This window comes from Ctenocephalides felis, unplaced genomic scaffold, assembly GCF_003426905.1.
Source record: "Ctenocephalides felis isolate EL2017-DRISC unplaced genomic scaffold, ASM342690v1 CF-g0.4_SCAFFOLD_00845, whole genome shotgun sequence".
Lineage (NCBI taxonomy): Eukaryota > Metazoa > Arthropoda > Insecta > Siphonaptera > Pulicidae > Ctenocephalides > Ctenocephalides felis.
The window spans coordinates 2,984,033-3,004,418 of NW_020536999.1; the positions used below are offsets into that span (position 1 = coordinate 2,984,033).

General features: G+C 32.7%; 1 protein-coding gene and 1 long non-coding RNA gene across 2 annotated transcripts; both read right to left on the reverse strand.

The window, feature by feature from the left end:
* Positions 1–436: 436 nt before the first annotated feature.
* On the reverse strand, positions 437–7,347 carry LOC113364302 (transcription factor SPT20 homolog; the record flags this gene model as incomplete). Its single annotated transcript, XM_026606789.1, is given in 3 exon segments — positions 437–2,483; positions 4,407–7,268; positions 7,337–7,347. Coding segments are annotated over 3 exon segments (4,920 nt in total), but the record flags the coding sequence as incomplete, so codon positions are not given.
* Positions 7,347–18,546, reverse strand: LOC113363638. The gene is made up of 3 exons (XR_003365934.1): positions 18,425–18,546; positions 13,144–13,213; positions 7,347–7,637 (listed from the first exon to the last, which is right to left on the reverse strand). It is a non-coding gene; the product is annotated as an uncharacterized LOC113363638 (long non-coding RNA).
* Between the last annotated feature and the right edge of the window lie 1,840 nt (positions 18,547–20,386).

Genomic DNA, 20,386 nt, shown 5'->3' on the forward strand with positions numbered 1-20,386 from the left:
ATCATCGCCGTCGAGCTTTTCAGTTTTGATAATGGACAACTTTTCTTCCATCAACTCAGGATTTGAGGGTTCTGGAGGTTTAATTAAGGTTGTCCCGTTGCATAAAGAACTTCTCCTGTCCTTTCTTAAATCGGGTAAATCCGTTTCGGAGCCGCTATCTCTAAAATCGTATACGGAAGTTTCGGAGGAACTTCTTAGTTTTTCGTCCTTGGACGGAATTTGCGCCGGCTTCTTCAATGTTTCAGCCGGCTCTATTATTATGCAATCATCATCTATTTCGGTTCTGCTAAAAACACGCTTTCTGGGCACGACGGCGACTTGTTTGACTTCGGAGAACTTTTGGCTTGTTGGGTGAAACCTTTCAACTCGGCTTTGGTGCGAATACGAGCCGCCAGAAGGGCGGCGATGCCACTATCCTCATTTTGAGGCTTCGGCTTTTTGTTTGGTGCATCACATTTTGTTGGTGTTGATTCTCGTCGACTTCAAATTTGATCGAGTCCACGGCTCTTGGCATTTGCAGTTTATAAGTCGACTTTGTATTGTCCAATTGCTGCTGTTGCAGTTGTAATTTCTCTTGCTGCTGCAGCAACTTGTTGCTTTCTATGGCTCTCAATTCTTTGTCCAATCGTGCACGTTCGGCCTCTTTGCTCTCAAGACTGCTCCTCAACAAATCTAATATTCTTTTATCCGCTCCTTGCTGTTGTTGTAATAATTTTCCGGGTATAGGCTGTTGCTGTTGTGGAGACTGTTTTGGTGGAATATTATTTTGTTGCAACAATGGCGTCAAAGCATAGTTCATATAACGATCTTCGTCGACATTGTACACACTAGAAGTAGGTGGCAATCTGTAATGTGCATAATCCGGATGCTGCTGAGGGTTACTACTAATCACATGAGTCGGCTGCCTTTGATTGTTCACAAGAGGCTGTCTATTGTTGACGACCGATTGATTTTCCATTTTTGGGATTTTGCCAGGTTGTTGATGCACTTGCGCAGTTTCAATAACCGGTAATCTTTTTCTATGCTGACTAAAGTTATGCTGCTGATTCAAATTATGTTGTTCATGGTGAGTGGCAGGAGCAGTACTATATTGTTGTCTATTTGGTACATGTTGTTGTTGTTGCAAAGGTTGTCTCACAAACTGTTGATTCTGCTGCGGCAACCTGCTCGAACTTGCATATTCTGTATGTTTTAACGTAGACACATTGAATTTTGGTAAAAAATCAACTTTGTGCGACGCAGGATTCATCATTGGCAACTGCTGAGGCACTTGAGTCGCCGTCGGCAATCTCTGGGAAACTGGAAGCCTGGGTACATACTTTTTGTATGCATCTACAGAAGCGTTCTGCTGAAGCTGAAAGTATTGCTGATGATCACTGTTGTTGCTGTTTGAATCATCTTTAGCTGTTGAATCAGCCGATGTCCGAACAGTTTTAACAGACAAATCTAAAGGTGATTCCCTTTTGTTTGCCATTGCTATTGTGTTGCTGGTGACACTATTGCATTTCAATAAGGCTCCGTGCTGTTGCGGAGTGACTTGTTGTTGCTGTTGATTTACAATGACCCTTTGCTGTTGATTTTGTTGCAGAGTTGGAGTGCTAAATCTCGGCACACCCTGTGGAACAGGTAGAGTCGATATATGTTGCTGCTGCACAGGCGTAGTAGGCCTACTTCTGTTCATCATTGTTTTGGGTTTTCTACCTGGTTGTTGCTGTTGATACAACTGCTGTTGTTGTGAAGGTTGTTGAGGATATTTAGCAAAAGCACCACTTTGTCCAGGCTGGTTGACGACAACTTTCTGCGGTTGCTGAGGATAACTTCCAACACTAGGATAAACAGTTTTGACTCCTGTAACTTTATTTCCTTGAACCGGTTGTTGTTGTTGTTGTTGTTGTTGGTATTGATATTGCTGAGGCGTCAACTGCTGCTGATGATGATAAGCCGTTTGTTGCTGGTTCACTCGATGTTCTGGTGCTTTCGTTTTGTATTGTTGATACTGCGTAATTTGTTCAGGTGTTTTTGTTTTATACGTAGGTTGCTGCTGTTGATGTTGATATTGTGGTTGTTGCACTGGTTGCTCCAATGTTTTAGTCTTATACACCACCTGTCCTGTACCATGATATTGTGTCGTCCGTTGTTGTTGAGGCTGCTTCAACTGCTCCGGTGTTTTGGTTTTATATCCCTGATGATATTGAGCATGTTGTACAGTGGGTTCAACAATTTTTGTTTTATAAGAAGCTTGTTGATACTGGTATTGTGCCTGCTGCTGATCGGGAGTCTTTGCTCTGTATTGCGGTTGCTGCAGTTTATATTGTTGTTGTTGTTGTTGTTGATGTTGCTGTTGAAGATTGTTGTATGAAGTTTGAGATTGTGGCGGAGCATATCTTGGCTGAGGTTGACCCGTAATAGACTTCTGATGGTTGTAATGAGATGGAACCATCGACGTCGGCGGTTGCTGAGCCTGCTGTGGAGGGTAGGCCGCCCTAAAATATAAAATATACACTTGTAATAAATAAATAAAAAATATACAATAGTTAGTTCGTTCCATAATCACACTCCCATGCTGAATTTTTAGTATATCGAAGCAATTGTTTTCATTATAAATACAATACAGTGAACACAATCCATCACTCGTTCCAGGACTCGTTTTTCTTAATAATAAAAAGATATGAAACATTTATTGCTAAAATCAATTATATCATCAAAAAATATAGCAAATTACTAAGTAAAAAATAACTACATTACTATATTAGTTCTTTAAAAGAATATGCTGATCAAATTTACTACTCGCACACTTTGGACATATTTTTCAATGATTTCACGCTTTAAGAGGCACACCTAGTGTAACGACGAAAATTTTGAGGGTATATTTATACATATTTTGACAAAAACACAGTCAAATTTTTTGAAATAAAATATAATTGAAAAATTATTGTGAACGCGTAGATAGCCTTGGAACATTAAATGATAGTTGGTTAAGAATAAGAGGACAGTCTATAGCATTATTCCAAAGTTTAAATAAGAACATAATTGTACAGATAAATCGACGTGAGGCAAGGGAAGGAATACCAAATTCTTTTAGTAAAGTGTTGTGGTCAAAGCCACGTTCAGGGTAAATTTTATATGTTTTATAATAAAGGTATTTCAGAAATATTCGCTGAACCTTCTCTATCGCATCAGAGTTTTTTATTTAATGAGGATACCAAATGATCGAACCATATTCTAATTTTGAACATACATTAGAATAGTACATGCAAAGAAGTGCATTGTTAGCATTGAATTGTTTACAATTTCTCAGTATCAAACCTAAAGATTTATGTGCTCTATTACAAATATCAGTTATATGATCAGTGAAAAACAAAACAGAATCAAATAAAACTCCCAAGTCTGATATTTTATTACACCTATCAATGCTGGTGTTAATGAGATTTTATAATCAAAATGTATTGGAACGCGCTTATGTGAAAAACTAAGAAATTTGCACTTTGATATATTTAAATGTAATTTGTTATAGACACACCAAGAGTGGAAAGAGTCAAATTGAAACTATAATAATAAGCAGTCATCAATAGAATTTATTTTGAGATATAGTTTGAGATCATCTGCAATTAATAACTGTGGACAGATAATAATATCAGATATGTCATTAATAAAAATAATAAATAGTAGTGGACCAAGAATGGATCCCTGAGGAACACCTGAACTGATATTTTCAATATTGCTCAAGAATCCATTAAGATAGACAAACTGTTTACGATTATGAAGATAACTCTTAAAAAACTAAATAAGTGAAGAATTAAGACCAATTTTAGATAATTTAGTAAGAAGAATGTTGTGATCAATTTTGTCAAAAGCTTTACTTAAAAGTCCATTAGTGTCAAGATTCTCAGCTATAAAATGTTTAATACAGATTAAATTTGTAATTGCAGAACGGGAAGGCATGAATCCATGTTGATTAGTAAAAATTAAAGATTTTACAGAAGGAATTAGTTCTCTATAAATAATTTTTTCAAATGCCTTAGCAAAGTTTGATAAAAGTGATATCGGCCTGTAATTAGTAATAAGAGATGCAAAAAAAATTTGATAACGATCATTTGTCTCCGAGTAATCGCTGCAGCAAATTCGAAAAATGCTGTTTCGAGAAAAACGCGTTTAAAAATAAAATGATCATTATACTATACAATATCTCAATTGCTCTTGGTTTATAATACAAAAAGGCGGAAGGGAGATATTTGACAACCTTAATATATACACTTAAATGGCTGCAACTCAAAAACTATTTGAGATATCGATTTAAAATTTTAGTATGCTATTTTTAAAGGCATGGCCTATCGAAATAAGGGAAAATTCAAAATTCACTTTTTAAAAATTTCACACTAGGTGTGCCCCTTAACTAAATCACTTACCTCGAGACATTATTCGTAGATGAACCAATCACAGTGTTCTGCGAATGCATGCTCCTAGGCGTGCTCCTGTCCGACTCCAAAGACGCAGGCCTTGCCAACTGCTCCACATGCAATTCTGTCGCCACTCCGCCACTGGAAGGAGCTTTTCTTATCACCATAGGCTGATTTACACCACTAATTTGCCCTTCGGCAAATCTTTGAGGTTGAGAGTTCAAGGTAGAAAATTGTCGTTGCTGATCAAGGGATGGATGATCTCTTAGTTCAGCAGGTTTTTGTGAATAATTAACTTGTTCTTGAGGATCCAAATAATAAGTATGAGAATTATTTACTAACTCCGGCGTTCTCTGAGAACGATTAATATTGGTCATTGGTAATCGATTCATAACCGTGCCCTGGGCATTATGATGATTTTCCGCAACCATTCGCTGGGGTTGTCCCATTACAGTTTGTTCTTTGTAGTTTGTACGCAATTGAGAATTATTTATACTTGTCGGAATATAGTTTGTGTTAACATTTTGTGAAGGACTGATCGTGGTAGGACCAGGCCTTACCAAATTATGAGGACTTTGCGAAGTACTACCATGCATATTGGTAACTTGTTGGTTGTAGTGTGAGTCAATTGTTCGATGTGGCGATTGTTCCAATCGACCTTTTGAAACTTGAACATTACCACTCAAAACACGATTTGAAGCTGATGATGTATTGACACTACTAATTTGTTGCTGATAGTGCATTTGGGGATATTGTTGGCCGACCGGAGACGGAGATGGGTTCATTCTGTTCGTTTGCGGGTAATCTAGCCTTGTCATTTGTTGAGTATTCGAAGTACTCGATCTAATCCCATGGGGGGCACCCATGTGAGAATTACTATTGACAGGCGAGTGATCCACTCTGTGCATATTTCCATATGTATTATTCATTTGAGGATGATTTATTGCACTTCTTGCACTAATGTTATCTATTCGACTGACATGATGAGCTTGATTAAATCCACTGGGTTGTGAAGTGTTAGGAGCAGGTGAACGATCGACTCGATGAGCATAATTTGCACCAGTTTGGGAAACAGGAATCTGGGGATTATGATGATAATTGTTTGCTATATGATGGTAATTATTTGCACTAGCTTGATCAGTCCTATGCCCTACGGTTTGAGAATTGTATTCAACATGTCTAAGTTGACTGCCTTGAACGACAGTTTGGTTTTGATGCACATTTATCTGTTGAGTTCTGTTGTTGGTTGCCGGACTTACATTGTTACGATTAATATTTGTTACACCTGTAAGTTGTTGTTCATTCATATAGTTAGAATGTTGCATATTCCTCGGTTGAGGTGCACTTTGTTGTCCTTGATTCGGGTACGATAACGAAAGCGGAGATTTCGTGTAAGAATGTTGAATTATGTTGCTGTTATACATTACTTGCTGCTGCTTATCATTCATATCTGGTTGTTGAATATTTGTTCTGTTAATTTGTTGCTGTGGCTTATTCACCGGATACATATTCTGAGAGTACTTCTGTTGTGTATTATTTGTTGGCTGGGCGTACAGCATTTTATTTTGCTGTTCTGCATTCATACTAGCAATAGCTTCATAAGGCCTCTTCAAAGAAGTCATAGGAGCACTATAAGATGAAGTTACAGGCGTCAAATTATTATATGAAGCAGATCTAACGACAGTCTCTTGGGGCAACACATAGGTCCTCGGATTACTATTACTCCTATTTTGCATCAAGTGCAAATCATGCTGAGGAGTTGGTGGTCTCCAAATCGTGTGTGGCGTTGAAACTTTAGGTATCACCACCGAATTATTTTGTATTACATTGTCATAATTAGACACTGGTGTTTCGTCTATTACAAGTCTACATTCGGAGTCTGTGCTCATTTTGCGGACTGGAGGAGAACTCTGAGATCCATTTATCAATTCTGGTGACACAGGTTGTGGTAAGGCATTTTGCAAAACTTCTGGTATTTGTTCGATAGATCGTATGTCCTTCGTCGCACTATTATCAGTTGACACCAGAACATCTAATTTATTCGAACCACTCGAGTAATTGATAGAAGGACTACTTACTACAGGACGTGAGCTATTTGTTTCTAAAGGAATATCACATTTTGTAACACTTTGTTGTAATGTACTTGGTTTTGTTCGATCGTTTTCACTATTGTATTCACTTGAAACACTAACTAAAGGCGTCGTGGAACTACTCAAAGTACTTTGTTCACTTGATGCATCTTGAATTTTAATAGAAAGTTCTTTTGAATCCACGATGGTGGTGTCAACCCTTAAATCGCAATCATTAACTGGCGAAGTGCTGGTTTCACTATTGCTTGGATTATTGCTATTTGTCGTTGTATTATTAATAGTACACGTAGTGGTTGCTGGAACATTTTCATTTACCAAAGGGGTTGTAATAGGTGAAGCACTGCTAAATGTCGTCGTTGATAAAGAATTGAGAGATGCGACATTACTGGTTGTTATTATGGTATTGCTTGCATTATTGTCCGAAGAAACTGCATTACTGATTACGGTAGTTGTTTTTACAATAGTATCAACACTACTCGTTTGGCTGGTACAACTACCAACCATATTGTTAATACTAGTGCCGCCATTGTCACATACCGAATTTTGGCTAGTTTGAGGGATTGAATTTACAAAATTGCTTGAGCAAGTCGTGACAGCAGTTGCAATGTTGATACTTGCTGCTGAAGGGCTATTTGATGCTGGATTGCTGATTGTTGTAGCAACATCATTGTTACTTACAGCAGACAATTCGTTGTTGGTTTCTAAAATTTTGCTGTTGCTTGTCGTCACATCATCAGTTGCTTGTGCAACTGGATCCTTCTCACCTTCCAGGCCATTTACACTAACAACTCTTGTATCATTTACCACTTGATCATTTATCCCTGTGTCATTTATTCCAATATCATTTACCACTGTATCATTTGCCCCTATATCATTTACCACTGTATCATTTTTATCCTTTCCCTCGTCCCCTGTCGATTTTTTTCCGGAGAAGTTGCCCGTGTTGCCGGATTTCTGGACAGCCTCGGTTGCCGGAGGACTTTCGCTCCCGTTGTTATTGTTGCTGGTTGCAACTGTGGGAGTTCCAGCAACAATTTCTAATGTGGTTGTAGGTGTTGTTGTTGCCAAAATTGCGGTGTTGACAGACGGCGGAGACCGCTGCAACGCACCGTTACAGACGCGAGGCTCCATCGCCTATTGTATTATACATCTGGGGGAGGAAAGGAAATATGTAGAAAATTGAAAAAGTTGAATGAAATGAATTATTAATATACATATTTAAAAAAGTATGTCGATGTATTAGACTATCGGCAAGTTGCTGTATTATTACACTAAAGACGAGTTTAGCATTGCTTCTACTGATCAGGAAGATGGTATAATTAGATTCAATTCATTTAGGTTTTTGTATATTGATTATTTTCATGTATTTTTTATTTTAGTATATTGAGAAACGTCCATTAATCACATTTGGTCGACCTATGTGTATTTTTAATTACGAGAAAAAATTGTGATTTATTTTGAAAATATTCGGATTTTTTTTTTAAATTAAGGTAAAAATTAAATACACGGCATATCTTACTATACCCCATCTATTCCCATCAGTAAAAACTGGATAAAATGTACCAGAATCTAGTAAAAATTATAGTGTGTGCTTGGATATAAAATTTTAGAATAATTTGTAATTGAAATTTTAGTTTCATTTTTAGTATTTCCATTTGCAATATAAGGACTTAGTGTATTTTTTTCCTTTTCTTCAAATAACTTTTAATTTTCTTCTGGAACATTGCAATTTATTCGCATCAGTAAAAACTAGATATAATTCAGTAAAATATAGTAAAAATTATTTTATACACTTGGATATTAAAATTTTGAATAAAATGGGTTGTGTTGGCATTAAAGAGGCACTTTTATAGTTGTAATAATACTATCTACTTTAAAAAATTTATAGAATATTTTTAAGAAATTATTTACTATTCATAGCTTTGTATATTTTGTATTATCGAAGCACACAAATACCATATTTGAAGTTAGAATTAAAGGACCTTATCTCATAATTCAAAGATTCATATAAACTGGATTGTAAAGTTAAAATTATTTCTTTCAAGAGATAGAATTTAAATTAAAATACAAACCATTTTTGATAATAAATAAAAATTAGAAATTTGAAAAAAAGTTGCCTTCTTAAACTAAAAGGTTCCTCAAAAGCAAAATGTTCTTTGAATCATTCAAATCGAATGTATTGTACTTTCAAAAACTACAATTTTTTACACTTTTAGTTTCTTATTTCTGAAACGGCTGGGCCTACCTACGCAAAAAACTAATCAATTCGTCATTACATCAACACAAGTAAAATATTTTTTGAATCATTCATATTGGATGCTCCATTCTCTCAAACTTTTAATTTTCATTGTTTGCACTCTTTGCTCTGTCCAAAATGGCTGGACCTGCCTTTGCCAAAAACTTATCAGCACGTCTCCAAGAATCAAATGCTTTTTGAATAATACAAAATGGTGATTGTGCACGGATGATCCGTGCTCCCGAAATCGTGGACAAAAAATTATATCCATACACACACACACGTGGACACACATCAATTTTTTCGAGGTATGCCAAAATGTTCATAAACCTCTGAAACGTAAAGATATGCAAAAATTTCATTCTCGATTTTTGGACAATTACGATAACTTATGCTACGAAAAGTTAATAAAAAAACAATATTCATAAACAATTTCTTACATATTACTCAAGTCAATGGAGCGTTTTGGGTCTGAATTTTTTTACTGTGCTCCGATTTGCATAAAATTTTGGAATTAGGTTCATCTTGCCCTCAAGTTCAAAAGTGAAAACAATTCGGACTCCGACACCACCGATAATAACAGTAAAAACTAGCTGTAAGTGGAATTCTATCTTAAGGCAATTAGGGCATCGTGCCTTAAGGCAAATTGCTGTAACTTCCCGTACCAAAAATTATTATTTTTTTTAAAAACGATTAACATTTTTAAAAAAAAATTACTTTGAAAAAAATAAGATTTTTGAGAAACTATAAATTGGACAAAAAATTAGTTTTTTTTGAAAAAAAAAAATTTTTTTTTTAAAAAATTTGTTTTTTTTGAAAAATTTTTTTTTCTTTATTTTGACATATTGTGGAAGATCTGAACTTTCTTTTCAAAGCAATCAATCGTACTGCTTTAACTACATAGGGACAAAATATAAAGCGCGTAAGCGCCGCGTCGCTGTCTAAAGCATAAGCATTGGTACGGAACCCATAGGAATGTTAACAATTGTATACTTATTGTTAAAATCTCTATAAAATGTCTGATAATTTGATGTGCATATGTCTAATGATCATTTTTGACCGCCAAATGGCTCATTTTTTTACTTTTTCCTCTATATCTCCGAAACCGCTGGATCTACCTTCATGAAAGTTGTATCGATTCTTCATCTTGTCAATACAAATAAAATGTTTTTGGAATTATTCAAATCGGACGCTTCGCTCTCTTAAAAACTGAGTTACCGTTTTCGGAACTTTTTGCCCCGTATCTTCGGAACGGCTTGACCTGCCTTTGCCAAAAACTAATCAGCACGTCTCCTTATCAATACGGATCGAATGTTTTTTGAATTATTCAAATCGGTTGATCCGTATTCCCGAAATCGTCGACGAAAATTTGTATCCGCACATACATACACACACGTACATACATACACACACACACACACACATACATCCATTTTTTCTAAGGTATGCCAAAATGTTCAGAAACCTCTGAAACGTAAAGATATATAAAAATTTTCATTTTCGATTTTTTTGCGATTACTATAACTTGCCCTACGGGAAGTTAAAAATCAGAGGTTATACCCTTTTTTCCTCTCCGTTTTCTGCACTATATAAAAGAATCTAAAATTCAATTATAATATCCCTTTTTTGTTCGTACCTTAGCCAAGAAACGCACCTCGCTTTTACTAAAATCAATATCAGTAGAGTCTAAAAATACAAAAAAATGTCATTTAAACATTTTCATCAGGCACCTGCACCTTGTTTACGTGTCCGAACTCTGCTACAAGTGTCCTTTTGTATAAACATATAGATAAAACGAACGCATCAACTAAATAAATAAATAAATAAATAAATAACTGAAATACGAACTTGTCGTTGTCGTTGTCTCTTACAATGTACTATGACTATGTACTTCTACTACTTACGACAAATACATAGAAGAATAAATTTCTATTTGTATATAATAGCTCTGTGCTCGCTCGTATAATTAATCTTGACCTATAAGCCAGATGTAGTACGACGACTACATACTAACACAAAGATAATATACGACATAGACAGGGAGCTGGCCGGAATATTACTCATTACTATATTCAATCAAGTGGGAAAAACCATTAAGTTAGTTTTTTTTTGATTTATTTTTCATAGCAAGCTATACAAAGTACATTCAACTACATATTGTTACAGTTATATATTGCTATCCTGCGATAGCACCTTCTTAGATGTTATATTATATTTTGTAGTAAATCATTGCAGATTCTTAGTATTCTTCTTCAAGTTAGTATATGATAGTTGCAGATAAAATTACAATCTGGTATATATTTTGTTAAATTATCTAACAGATTTCTATTACGACTAATAAGGTTATATTAGAAACCGTCGTTTGGCATTGCTTCGTGGGGGGAGGATCTAGAATTCTATGATTTTCTCTCTTAATTATACTTTCCTCTTTCTTCTTCTTTCTGAGTCCCTTATAAGTTTAAGCCCTTAGCCCATATAAGTTCAAGTTTAAATTATTTAATAATTATTTTTCCAAACAAGTTTTTTTCTTGCGTTTAATTTAACAAATTGCAAAAGTTCAATGACAATCTAAAAATGTATACCTTATATGTATAACTATTTTTTAGCTTCCCGTAGGGTAAGTTATTGTAATGGGCCGAAAATATGAAAATTTTAACATTTCTCGACGTTTTGAAGGTTTCTGAACATTTTGGTATACCTCAAAAAAAATGGATGTATGTGTGTATGTATGTATAAATACAATTTTTCGTCCACGTTTTCGGGAACACGGATCAACCGATTTGAATGGTTCAAAAAACATTCGATTACTATTGATAGGGATATGTGCTGATTAGTTTTTGGCAAAGGCAGGTCCAGCCGTTTCTGAGATACAGAGCAAAAAGTGCAGAAAATAGAAATCGAGTTTTTGAAAGATCGGAGCATCGGATTTGAATGATCTAAAAAACATTCAATTTGTAATGATTGGGAGAAGAGGTGATTAGTTTTTAGCAAAGGCAGGTCCAGCCGTTACGGAGATACAGAGCTAAATGTGCAAAAAATAGCAGTTTTTGAGAGAACTAAGCGTCCGATTTGAATGATTCAAAGAACTTTCTGCTTGTGTTGCCGAAACGATTGCTTTTTAGGAAAGATTTTTTTATTTCAATTTTTTTCTTTAATTTAGAAAAAAATTAATATAAAAAAAATCGGATTCTAATTCTAATTCTAGCTAAGGTTCTAAACATCACTTATAATCTTCAAATAAATCATTTTATTATTACATTATATTATTTATAATAATTTATATAAAAATATTTAATATTCCTCTGATATTTCATTAAGTTACGGGAAGTTCCGGCAATTTGCCTTAAGGCACGATGCCATACACTGGTTTTATTACATTTTATGTGCATAATTATAAGTGTTTTTTTAATAATATGCCAAAAGTATAATATAATATAAATAATAATATAAATCGTACTTTATATACTTTTTATTAAAAACATGTAAAAAAAAGTGATTTTGTGAATACTTATTCCCATATTTATAAATATTCTTACTAAATTTTATAAAATTATAGCAAAACAGTATACATTTAGAATGTAAATTATTGAATAATTTTTTTTACAAATTATTTATTGACAAATAAAAAATATTTAAAGAAAATTTTAACCATGGAGAAGGTTTATGCCAAATTCAGAGAACCAGATTTATATTTATACTTCTCGAAGGACAAGTTTATGTTTTCGCCAGAAAACCCTATTTGCTAATTTTAAGTTTCTTGACAAGAGATCGAACTTGGAAAAAGTATGGACCCTTTACTTTTATAAATTTTTACCTATAATAACTTAGTATCAAACATTTAAAGTACAGATACAAATACAAGTTAATACATTTATTGACTTTAATTGAAGTGCGCTTGAATCAAGTTTTGATTGACAAAAAAAAACAAAATTGAAGTGCGTGTGTGGATGTAAGTATCGGGAAGTTCAAGCAACTTGCCATAAGGCAAAATTTCACTTACAATTAGTTTTATTTTGTACCATGTTAAATATACTGTGACTGAAATTTTGATCTGAAAAAACAACGAAGTCGTCTTCTACTTATTAAAAATTGTTATTTTACAAACTTGCGTATGTTTTTGAATCATATAGAAAATATTCCGCTGGCTCTCCATCTGATATACATATATACACCACACACACATATATATATATATATATATAAACTTATATATATATATATATAAATATATGCATTTTGTTGAACTCGACTGATATAAGCATCGTGAGAGCAGCTGAGATAAGCGAATTGTAACACTTGCACAACTCTCTTATAGGCGACACACGCATAAAGAATTCGACTTTTTTTATTCGAAATTTAATTATCCGATGAGAAATCAAAGTTTGTATTTCAAGAAAAAAATTCTGTGGATGATACTTACATATAATGTCATTGAGTACTGCAGACGATGTCTTAGAACAGGATGGTCTGCTGCTCCAAATCGGAGAATTCTGGAACAAGGTGAAAATTTCATTAGGAATCGCATAATATAATATAATATCTTATATATAAAAATGGAGCTCGATAAAATGGTCCGCTAAAACCCGAAAACGGCTGTCAATAATGGTGGTAACTTGTATTTGTATCTGTACTTATATAAATACTTGATACTAAAAGCTATTATAGATAGAAATTTATAAAAAAAATCGATTTCGGCTAAATAAAGGGTCCATGGTAATGCCTAAGGAGTCCACGACACAAACAAGTTTGGGAACCTGTGGTTTAAACTTTGGAAATGTAACCATAAAGAACATATAGCCATATAATAAAATTTACATGTTTTGCTATGATATATAAAGTATCCTAAGGAAAATCAATAGCACTTAAATTTTACCTTATGAATGCGTAACTTATCATTATCAAATTGAGTTCAAATAAATAAAAGTATTTCTAGGCCATTAGGCTGAAATAAATAAATATAATAAATAAATAAAAGTCGATTTTCACTTAATCAAAAATACATCATCTTGTTTAATATCCAAAAATAAACCAGTAATAAAAATATTTTGACACAATTCAGTACAAAATCCTAAAAATCTAATTGGTTTCCGCCTCATCGTCGACATCATCCGCGTCATCATCAAACTCTTCACCATCACCATCACCATCATCACCATCATCATCCTCATCATCATCATCATCATCATCCCCGTCATCATCATCGTCGTCACCTATTTCTTGATGAATTCTGTCACCATACACTCTAGACACCACATTCAGACAATCCATGTACCTAATCACACGACATCGGGTAATACTATTAAAAATGATAAAAAATATTTTGGATAAGGGGTCAAAGGCTCTGATTAAATAAAAGTAAAACAAAATTTTCGTGTAAGTATTTTTTCGCTAAAAAGTTTGCATCGGGGCATACAAAATATTATATACAGAATTATTATACCTTGGGATTCATCTCGATAGAAAGTTAAGCTGGTCAACGCACATCAAAATGAAAAGAAAACAGATGGAGAAGAAGTTCAAAAAGTTGTATTGGCTAATTGGCAGGAGTTCAAATATGAGCTATGAAAAGAAACTCCTTTTATATAAAACAATAATTATCCCAATCTGGACATACGGCATTGAGCTATGGGCGTGCGCAAGCAATTCAAATATAAAAAAAAATACAAGTAGCGCAATTGAAAATTTTAAGATACATTGTGAACGCACCCTGGTATGTTACAAATGACACCCTGCATAAAGACCTAAAAATAAAAACTATTAATGAGATGATAAAAGAAAGGAGCAAAAAATACCACGAAAAACTATCAGGTCACCCTAACAAATATTTAAAAGAATTGAGCGAGGAATATCCCACACGTAGATTGAAAAAAATGGCCATACGATCTCAAATAAAACGTCAAAAATAAAAAAATAAGTGAGATATCTCATAGGAGATAATCTCTTAATGCATTAACACCAACATCATATTGTCTTAAAAAATGTATTTTATTTTGATTGACAATAAAACTTGAAAAAAAAAGAAATTTTAGCAAATTTTATCTAGTTTTTGGTAAGCTAAATAAAAAAGAGTGCTCTGAACTAAATTTCAATGTTATTTGAAAAAAGTTAAGAAAGTGTCTTGAATCCCTATTGCTCAATACTTTAAGGACGAGTTCACTCTAGTTTTATTTTTTCACCAAAAAGTTTGCATCGACACATATAAAACATTTTATACAGAATTTTTGTAAATTTTATCCAGTTTCTGATAAGCTTAATAAAAAAGAGTGCCCCGAACAAAATTTCAATGGTATTTAAACAAACGTAAAAATTGACCCCAATCCATATATTTCTCAATACATTAAGAACGAATTTAAGGGGGTATTCTAGTGTAGAAATTCAAAAAAATCCAATTTTTTTTTATTTCACATTTTCAAAGTTTAACTATCTAAGAATATGGGTACGAGAAGGTTTTTAAAAATTTGAATTATTTTCGCAGATATAGGCATTTTACTGACTCGGTCTCCATACTGGTTTGACTTCACGCAAAACTTTATATGCGTTTTTCTCAGAACAGACTTTTTCAGTACTGTTGACACGATTTCTCGAGTTGTAGTCGACCGATTCACTTGAAATGTTCAGAGAGTCTTGTTTATAGACCTATCTATAGCCCGAACTAGCATTATCTCCAAACTCCAATGTTTACTATTTTTAAAAAATTCGATAAACTCAAAAAAAAACAGTAAAAAACATTTTTTTTCAAACAGTCGCCAATTTGTAAAAATATATTATTTTACTCATTGCTAGTTCGGGCGATTGCGACATCATTGTAGATTAATAATATTTTTATTTTATGCATTTCCGATGACTAGGAGAGCTGAAATTATGTCAAGACTGAGGTGCCAATTTTTGGAGACCACCCACTTCATCAGCTGACAGTTTTTACAATTTTCAACTTTTTATTTTTTAATTTTTGTTTTGTATTTTAATAATATTAATAAACAAGTGGTAAGAAAATGGATAGTAAAAACATTCATTGCTTTCTTTTACGACACTTTAAAAATGACCTAAAATTCATCGCTCTACACTAGAATACCCACTTAAGCTAGTCCATTTTTTTGGATTCTAACATATTTGTTTTTTTTAATAAAAGTCTATTAAAAATATCATTTAACAACAAAATAATTTCATGCATGTATTTAAAAAAAGAATTGGAGAATTGGCCCATAAAATTTATATTATTGTTAAAATGAAACAATTTCTCCTCATTCACCTATCCATGCACATAGCCACACATCTCTGTTCGCCCTGGCTAAGGTTGTCCCTCGGAGGGCTGGCGACACACGCAGAAAAACACTTTTTCGACATTTTTTCGATCAATTCGCGAGTTTCCTCTCTCGATCTCTCCTCCTTAAGAGTCTCCAAATCGACATCATGGTCGTGGAACGAACCCGGTTTGTCGACTAGATGTACAAACATAAACACAGACATACATAGAAAATTATTAGAAATTAGAATTATTGAAGTTAAACTTCTAGTGAGATTATTTCCACTGTCTATTTATACCTTGCAAAATAGCATCGCCTCCCGACATGATCGACGAACTGTCGGACATCAACAATGTCGACAACGGTGGCGGTTCACTTCGGACAGCACTAGCGGACGAGTCGCTGTCCATTTTTAATATTCGCAAAACTACGATAAGGATGTTAATTGGAATTGTTTTCGCTTGAAATATTCAATTTCTACAGTTTAATCATAATTAAATAATATTCACGTAAATCATCCTATTAAACGTAATTGAACATCATCTGCCAAAAACGTTTGACATTTGACGTATTAGCCACCGTCCATTGTTTTATTCAAAGCACGCTTCTACAAAAATTTTCGATTTAAAAATGTAAAGTTTCTACGCAATTTTGAAATAATATCTCACCTTTCCGACAACCTACTGATTGGCACGAATTTTTCAAGACTTGACTGGCCAAATCGGTTTAGCCGTTTTCGAGTTTTAGCGGATCATTTTATTTTAAACTAGGCACACGTATTCCCTTCACAAATTTAAGTTCAGTACATAGCAAACTTAATTTGGAGTTGACAGAAAAATGATACATTCCTATTGTGGTAAGTGAAAAATTGAACTGATTTTTTATAACACTTGATAAAAATGTCCGCCACCAATAACCTCCAAAGCAAGTGAAGTATGGCTTTTAACTATACTATTTTAAAGTACAGGGCAAAAAGTGGTCACAACCCTTGCCATAACCACGAATCTAAAGACATCGCAACGCAATCACGAGATCAACGATTACATGGACAATTTTTTAACGTGAGTATTCTTGTCTTTGATAGGTCTCTTTGTGTTGAGCACTGTTGTTTAGTTTACGATACCTGAATTAAATTTTTAAGTATACGTTATTTAATTATTTGGAAGATGTATTTTTAACGTAAAGTTAGATTCAACGGTTTTTTACATAACCTGGTTGATAATAGCGAATAAAAAAATAAAATAAATTACAATTAAATTGTAAATTTGTAATTGTAAAGCAATTTTACAAAAGACAAATTAAATTATTAGTTTTCCCTCTGATGATGAATTCTTCTGACTAATTTGAATTTAAAAAATGTGTCCTTAATTTCAAACAAAAGTTGTATTTACCATACAGGTAACCCCCGCATAACACGGTACTTCTATAACACAAATTCGCTCTAACACGGTTTAAGAATTGAGACCATCCCCCTCATAGCACGGTACTTTCGGGTTCGCATAACACGGTTTAAAAATTGAGCAAAAATTTAATAAAATAAGAAATATAGTAAAACCTATGAAAAGTAATCTTTTAATCTAAAATTAGTAAAATCGCCGCACAATAGCTCAATAAATGTGATGAAACTAGTGCAAAAGATGACTGATTTGATATATATACGATCTATGGTACAAAATATTCTAGGATTATCCGAACAATATATTAAATAATTCTTGAGCAGTTCTTTAAATAAAATGAGCATAAAAGTTTAATAAAGATTACTTTGCACGTGTTAAATATATAAATATCATTTTAGTAAAAGCAAATATAAATTTTTGCAAAAAATAATGCACGGATCTGTATGTAGTATAAGAAAACTGCTCAGAGGATGAGGATATCTTGCAAAAAAAAGGATCTTATTGGATAGCACTTACTTGTTAATTATGACGAAAAAAATCATATAATTCAAGTAATGTATATTACTTCTTTAAAAAAATGAATAAATGTAACAATATTGATTATATAATTATGATATGTAGCATGTTTTTTTGAATTCTTGAACATGCCGCCACCTTTGTTTTTGTACTAGTTCTTTGTCCCTTATAACACGCTAGTTTTCTGGAACGTAACTACCGCGTTGTACGGGGATTACCTGTATTTGTAATAATTGTATTTGAAGAAACAATGAGTCTAGATTATGATAAATTAAAGAGAAATACCTATCAATATCTACATTAGGATTATAATTTTTAAATTTGTTGTTCTTTACTATGAAACTGCTCCGCATTGATCTAACAATGCAGCAATTTCTACATAAAACCAATTAAAGATTAAAAACAGTAAATCTTTTAGCCTCCTGTGTGTCCCTTTTATCCCTCCAAGAAAAATTGCAATAAAATGTTAACAATGTTATTTCCTTGGACCTTTGTGCCCCTCCTTGCCCAATATAAAAATTATTTCTTCATACAATTTTCTTACCTAGTTACGAATGAGCAAAAACTGGTTTCCTCTCGAACTTAATTTCTTCAGTATAAAATTAATTTTTGTGCTTCGAGCTATTTTTTTCTAGAATCCTGTGTCACCCCAACGCCAAAAGATCTGTCTCAAGTCTGGCCATTCTGCAAAAAAAAAAAAATTAAAATAAATTAACAACCCTTGTTATTATTATATAAACAACCAATTAGACCAATTACACAAGTCGTCGTAGTAAAACTAAAATTTTAAAATTTATTTATGTTTAAATTATATCTTGATTTTATGAATTTGTATTGTTTTTTATGTTATATAAAATTTGTTTGATGTTGTAAATTTGAAAAATGAAAATGACGTTTGGTTGGCATTTTTGTCAATTTTGTTATTAAAAATTATTTTTTTTTTTAACAAACCAATTTGTTTTGCGAAAAAACTTAGGCTTTGCCATAATGTTATTGGAAATATACTGATAATAAGAAATAGTCAAAATTAAATAGTAATCAAGTGATGTATGAGAAATTATTGAATTATTGAATTATTGACTATTACATCTTACTGAATTTGAATAAAACGATTTTGAATGCGATATTTCATTCTTTAGCAATAAATAGAAAATTCTAAACAAAATAGGGGTTTGTAATGAGAGGATGAAAATCTCGGATTGTAGGTATTTTTTTAACTATAAAAATTCCGCATTATATGAAATAAATTAAAGAAATTCGTCTAAAACTTGAAAAGAGTGTTGGAAGTATTCAACCCTTAATATATTTTTTTACTATAAGCTCGGGAAAATCTAAAACATCCATTGCCTGAAAGCGAGATGAAAAATTATTCGATGAATAAAATTGAAATTAAACACTAGAGGGGTTTGTGTATTGTGTATTGTGTATTTAAGGTTGTATGGGTATTTTATATATACATGCATAAGTTTAGAAAAATAATGTAAATGCAATTTTGGAATTGTTGCGTTATTTATTAAACTGAATTATATAATTAAATCTGCCAAACACATATACCGTTGACTGTATCTTATTATTTTAATTTCTGGCACATCTCGGTTGCTTTTCGGCAATAATAACGTAGACATTACGTTTTTCTTGTATATTATATCCTAATATTATCTAAGCTCATAATTGCAGCTAAATTCAAATTTCAAGTGAATCGATATTTCTAGCAGATGACTGTTCAAATACTTTCAATGTCAAACGATTATAATTGGTTTTTTGTCAATTTTGCCATTTATTTCTGCAATATTACTTTTCTATCGTTCATTAAATCTTAAAAATTTCTTTTGACAAACTCTAAAAAGAATTATCAAAATCCGAATAACCGAATCCGAAATAAAGAAGAAGTGTCAAATCATACACCCGTACAGAAGAATTATATATATATATATATATATATATATATATATATATATATCATTGTCCTTGTGCTAATACATGTCATTATAATATAAATGCCATTCCCATTTAAATTGTATAGTAAGAAGTTCATCGACACAAAACAGCAATTTGCTGTTTTCTCCCAGAATTATGTTTTATTCAAATTTTTGGAGACCAATTACTTTTAATTTATTTCGACGCTCATTTTTAACATCATCGTCTAACTATTTAATAAACTAGAAATATATTACAGGTAACCCCCGTACAACACGGTAGTTACGTTTCAGAAAACTAGCGTGTTATAAGGGACAAAGAACTAGTACAAAAACAAAGGTGGGGGCATGTTCAAAGATTTCCAAAAAACATGCCACATATGATGATTTTATAATAAATATTGTTAAATTTATTCATTTTTTTAAGATGGAATTTTAAATTACTTGAATTATATGATTTTTATCGTCCTAATTAACAAGTAAGTGCTATCCAACATTTTTACAAGATATCATCATCCTTTGAGAAGTTTTCTATACTACCTACAGATCCGTGCATTATTTTTTACAAAAATTTATATTTGCTTTAACCA